The following is a 6,277-nucleotide window of genomic DNA, read 5'->3' on the forward strand; positions in this document are numbered from 1 at the left end:
CATTGGATCTCACTGCAGGAAGGTGGGTTATGGACACATCGTGGTTGGCCATCAATCAAGTTGCAAGTGGTCTCTTTGGGACAGTGGACATCATTGCAAGAAGGTTGCCTGATGGCCATCTTGGTTTGGATGCACCGGGGCCAACCATCCACCATCTGACATGTGGTTCCCTTCTGGCACTGGACATCACTGCAGGAGGGTGTGTTGTGGACACAGTGGGGTTGTCCATCTGCCATCTTACATGTGGTCCCTTTGGGACACTGGATGTCCCTGCAAGATGGCTGCCTCACAGACGTCTTGGCTTGGATGCACCGAGGCCAACCATCCACCATCTGACATGTGGTTCCCTTCTGGCACTGGACATCACTGCAGGAGGGTGCGTTGTGGACACATCGTGGTTGGCCATCAATCATATTACATACAGTCCCTTTGGGACAGTGGACATCATTGCAAGAAGGCCGTCTTGGGGAGATCTTGATTTGGACACACCGGGGCCAACCATCAACTATCTGGCAAGTGGTTCCTTTCTGGCATTGGATCTCACTGCAGGAAGGTGGGTTATGGACACATCGTGGTTGGCCATCAATCAAGTTGCAAGTGGTCTCTTTGGGACAGTGGACATCATTGCAAGAAGGTTGCCTGATGGCCATCTTGGTTTGGATGCACCGGGGCCAACCATCCACCATCTGACATGTGGTTCCCTTCTGGCACTGGACGTCACTGCAGGAGGGTGTGTTGTGGACACAGTGGGGTTGTCCATCTGCCATCTTACATGTGGTCCCTTTGGGACACTGGATGTCCTTGCAAAACGGCTGCCTCACAGAGGTTTTGACTTGGATACACCGTGGCCAACCATCAACCATCTGGCAAGTGGTTCCCTTCTGGCATTGGATCTCACTGCAGGAAGGTGGGTTATGGACACATCGTGGTTGACCATCAATCAAGTTGCAAGTGGTCCCTTTGGGACAGTGGACATCATTGCACGACGGTCGCCTGACGGATATCTTGGTTTGGATGCACCGGGGCCAACCATCAACCATCTGGCACACGGTTCCCTTCTGGCATTGGATCTCACTGCAGGAGGGTGTGCTGTGGACACAGTGGGGTTGCCCATCTGCCATCCTACACGTGGTCCCTTTGGGACACTGGATGTCCCTGCAGGACGGCTGCCTCACGGGCGTCTTGGCTTGGATGCACCGAGGCCAACCATCCACCATCTGACACGTGGTTCCCTTCTGGCACTGGACATCACTGCAGGAGGGCGCGTTGTGGACGCATCGTGGTTGGCCATCAATCATATTACATGCAGTCCCTTTGGGACAGTGGACATCATTGCAAGAAGGCCGTCTTGGGGAGATCTTGATTTGGACACACCGGGGCCAACCATCAACTATCTGGCAAGTGGATCCTTTCTGGCATTGGATCTCACTGCAGGAAGGTGGGTTATGGACACATCGTGGTTGGCCATCAATCAAGTTGCAAGTGGTCTCTTTGGGACAGTGGACATCATTGCAAGAAGGTCGCCTGATGGATATCTTGGTTTGGATGCACTGGGGCCAACCATCAACCATCTGGCATGCGGTTCCCTTCTGGCACTGGACATCACTGCAGGAGGGTGTGTTGTGGACACAGTGGGGTTGCCCATCTGCCATCTTACACGTGGTCCCTTTGGGACATTGGATGTCCCTGCAGGACGGCTGCCTCACGGAGGTTTTGGTTTGGATGCAACGGGGCCAACCATCCACCATCTGACACGTGGTTCCCTTCTGGCACTCGATGTCACTGCAAGAGGGATGATTTTGGACACATCGTGGTTGGCCATCAATCAAGTTGCACGTAGTCCCTTTGGGACAGTGGACGTCATTGCAAGAAGGCCGTCTTGGGGACATCTTGGTTTGGATGCACCGAGGCCAACCATCTACCATCTGGCAAGTGGTTCCCTTCTGGCATTGGATGTCACTGCATGAGGGCGCATTGTGGACACAGTGGGGTTGCCCATCTGCCATCCTACACGTGGTCCCTTTGGGACACTGGATGTCTCTGCAGGACGGCTGCCTCACGGAGGTCTTGGTTTGCACACATCGGGGCCAACCATCAACCATCTGGCACGTGGTTCCCTTCTGGCATTGGATCTCACTGCAGGAGGGTGGATTATGGACACATCGTGGTTGACCATCAATCAAGTTGCAAGTGGTCTCTTTGGGACAGTGGACATCATTGCAAGAAGGTTGCCTGATGGGCATCTTGGTTTGGATGCACCGGGGCCAACCATCAACCATCTGGCACGTGGTTCCCTTCTGGCACTGGACATCACTGCAGGAGGGTGTGTTGTGGACGCATCGTGGTTGGCCATCTATCATATTACATGCAGTCCCTTTGGGACAGTGGACATCATTGCAAGAAGGCTGTCTTGGGGAGATCTTGATTTGGATGCACCGGGGCCAACCATCAACTATCTGGCACATGGTTCCCTTCTGGCACTGGATATCACTGCAGGAGGGCACGTTGTGGACACAGTGGGGTTGTCCATCCGCCATCTTACACGTGGTCCCTTTGGGACACTGGATATCACTGCAGGAACGATGTTGGGCAACGCATTTGGGTCCACCTTCCACTATGTTGCAGACGGTTCCTTTTGCACACTGCATGTCCTCACACGTCCTTTTTTTCTGGGTTGGCTGTGTATGGGATATCTTGGTTTGAACACACCGGGGCCAACCATCAACCATCTGGCACGTGGCTCCCTTCTGGCACTGGACATCGCTGCAGGAAGGTGGGTTAGGGACACACCGAGGTTGGTTGTCCATCATCTTACATGAGGTCCCTCGGTGACACCACACGTTGGCACAATGGCTGCGCACTGGGTAGCTGTTTCGGGATGGGATGGGAGTAGAAATATCTCCTGGTGCCTGCCCAGTTGGGAGAAGCCAGTTGCTGGTGGAAGGGTCCACTCTGCACGCAGCGGGGCCAACCCTGTGCCATGAGGCACCTGGTCCCCTTCGGGCACTGGATGTTGCTGCAGGAGGGTGGGTTGTGGATACACTTGGGCCAACCTTTGATCATCTTGCACACGGTGCCTTGGGAACATCGGATGTCGTTGCATGATGGCAGGGGACCGACGCATTTGGGCCACCCGTCTACTATTTTGCACACCGTCCCCATTTGGCAACGGATGTCCTCGCACGATGGTGTTTTATGGATGGCTTGCGAGTAGGAGGTCTTGGTTGGCCCGCACCAAGGCCAGCCATCGACCATGTGGCACACAGTTCCCTTCTGGCATTGGATGTCATCACAGGAGGGTGGGTTGTGGACACACTGCGCTTGGCCGTCAGTCACCTTGCATGAGGTTCCTTTGGGACACTGGATGTCCCGACAAGGTTGTCTTGGGGACGTCTTGCTTTGGACACACCGTGGCCAACCATCGACGATCTGGCATGAGGTTCCCTTCTCGCATTTGATGTCACTGCAGGAGGGGCGGTTCTGGACGCAGTGGGGCCACCCATCCGTTATCTTGCACGTGGTCCTTTTGGGACAGTGGATGTCACTGCAGGAAGGTCGTCTTGGGGACGTCTTGGTGGGGACACACTGGGGCCAACCATCCACCACCTTGCACGTGGTCCCTTTCGTACAGGGAACGTTTTGGCACGAGGGGGGTGCCTGGAGGGCTGGCGGTGGTGGCACTTCCCTCTGGAAGACCTGCTTGCGCACGCATTTGGGCCACCCGTCCACCATTTTGCAGTGGGTCCCCTTCAAACACTGAATGTCCCGGCAGGACGGCAGGAGGTGGACACACCTGGGCCATCCATCCACCATCTTGCACCGCATGCCCTCGCCGCACTTGGTGTTGTGGCACGAAGGCACGGGGACGCACTTGGGTCTCCCGGCCACCATCTGGCACCGCGTCCCACCCTTGCAGGGGAAGTTCCGACACGAGGGCACGGGGACACACTTGGGCCACCCATCCACCATCTTGCATCGCGTTCCTGCCCCACAACGGAAGTTGTTGCACGACGGCAACGGGACGCATTTGGGCAATCCGTCCACCATCTGGCACCGAGTTCCAGCTCCACATCGGGTGTTCTTGCATGATGGTAAGGGGACACACCTGGGCCACCCGTCCACCATCTTGCACTGAGTTCCTGCTCCACAATGGAAGTTCTTACATGAGGGCAATGGGACACATTTGGGCAATCCGTCCACCATCTGGCACCGAGTTCCGGCTCCACAGCGGGTGTTCTTGCACGATGGCAAAGGGACACATTTTGGCCACCCGTCCACCATCTGGCACTGAGTTCCTGCTCCACACTGGAAGTTCTTACATGAGGGCAATAGGACACATTTGGGCCATCCGTCCACCATCTGGCACCGAGTTCCGGCTCCACAGCGGGTGTTCTTGCACGATGGCAAAGGGACACATTTTGGCCACCCGTCCACCATCTGGCACTGAGTTCCTGCTCCACACTGGAAGTTCTTGCACGATGGCAATGGGACACACTTGGGCCATCCATCAACCATCTTGCATTCTGTTCCAGCTCCACAACGGGTGTTCTTGCACGATGGTAATGGGACACATTTGGGCCACCCGTCCACCATTTTGCATTCTGTTCCAGCTTCACAATGGAAGTTCTTACATGAGGGCAATGGGACACATTTGGGCAACCCATCCACCATCTTGCATTGCGTTCCTTCTTCACAACGGGTATTCTTGCACGAAGGCAATGGGACACATTTGGGCCATCCATCCACATTTTGCACTGCGTTTGCACATGAGGGTAGTGGGATGCGCCATCCATCATCTGCTTCACAACGGGTGTTCTTACATGAGGGCAAGGGGACACATTTCGGCCATCCATCAACCATCTTGCATTCTGTTCCTGCTTGGCAGTGGAAGTTCTTACATGAGGGCAATGGAACACATTTGGGTAATCCATCAACCATCTTGCATTCTGTTCCAGCTCCACAACGGGTGTTCTTGCATGAAGGCAACGGGACACATTTTGGCCACCCATCCACCATCTTGCATTCTGTTCCTGCTTCACAACGAGTGTTTTTACACGAGGGTAATGGGATGCATTTTGGCCACCCGTCCACCATCTTGCATTCTGTTCCTGCTTGGCAGTGGAAGTTCTTGCACGAGGGCAATGGGATGCATTTGGGCAATCCATCAACCATCTTGCATTCTGTTCCAGCTCCACAACGGGTGTTCTTGCACGAGGGCAATGGGATGCATTTGGGCAATTCATCAATCATCTTGCATTCTGTTCCAGCTTCACAACGGGTGTTCTTGCACGAGGGCAATGAGATGCATTTGGGCAATCCATCAATCATCTTGCATTCTGTTCCTGCTTCACAACGGGTGTTTTTACATGAGGGTAATGGGATGCATTTTGGCCATCCATCAACCATCTTGCATTCTGTTCCAGCTCCACAATGGGTGTTTTTACATGAGGGTAATGGGACACACTTGGGCCACCCATCAACCATCTTGCATTCTGTTCCTGCTTCACAACGGGTGTTCTTGCAGGAGGGCAACGGGACACATTTAGGCCACCCATCCACCATCTTGCATTCTGTTCCAGCTCCACAACGGGTGTTCTTGCATGATGGCAATGGGACACATTTTGGCCACCCATCCACCATCTTGCATTCTGTTCCTGCTTCACAGCGGGTGTTCTTGCACGATGGCAGTGGGACGCATTGGGGCCACCCGTCCACCATCTGGCACTGTGTCCCTTCTTTGCACGGGTAGTTTTTGCAGGAGGGCGAGGGGACACACTTGGGCCTGCCGTCCAACACTCTGCAAGTGGTCCCCAGCCCACATTGTACCCCAGAGCAGAGCTTGGCACTGCTGTGGGCTTGTGGATCAGCACCTGGGGAATAAAACCAGGAGACCGGTGAGCAACACCCCAACCCCTTATCAGACAGCAGAGAATCCACTGCTCAACAATCAGCTTACTTTTGTGACAAATAAGGCAGATTTTCCCACCTTTTCCTCTCCTCCTGCTAAAACCATCTCTTCCTTCCTTTTGGGTGCATATTCATGGGAGGATTTAAGGGTGAGTATTCTCTAAGGGCTTGTATATGGGTTGAGCGCTCACTGCTGCCCATTCCCAGGGAAGGGGATGGTGCAGTTATGGGGTTGCATGGACGTTGGGCTAGAAACACCAAATCTGGGCATTGGGGATGCAAAAGGAGAAGCGCAATGAAAGGGTGTATGGGTTTGGGGGCCAGAAATGCCAGATTTGGGGTGGGAGATGCAAAGCAAGAGGTGCAATGA

General features: G+C 54.4%; 1 protein-coding gene across 1 annotated transcript; it reads right to left on the bottom strand.

Moving 5' to 3' along the window:
- Window positions 1–2,811: 2,811 nt before the first annotated feature.
- Window positions 2,812–4,515, bottom strand: LOC136788466 (probable spore coat protein DDB_G0283555). Its single transcript, XM_066987015.1, has one exon. The coding sequence runs from the start codon at window positions 4,513–4,515 to the stop codon at window positions 2,812–2,814; it is 1,704 nt and encodes a 567-aa protein (XP_066843116.1).
- Window positions 4,516–6,277: the final 1,762 nt, after the last annotated feature.

This window comes from Anser cygnoides, chromosome 37, assembly GCF_040182565.1.
Source record: "Anser cygnoides isolate HZ-2024a breed goose chromosome 37, Taihu_goose_T2T_genome, whole genome shotgun sequence".
Lineage (NCBI taxonomy): Eukaryota > Metazoa > Chordata > Aves > Anseriformes > Anatidae > Anser > Anser cygnoides.

Coding starts and splice junctions, on each gene's coding strand:
- LOC136788466 (XM_066987015.1), bottom strand. CDS start 4,515: ATGGTTGATGGATGGCCCAAGTGTGTCCCATTGCCATCGTGCAAGAAC.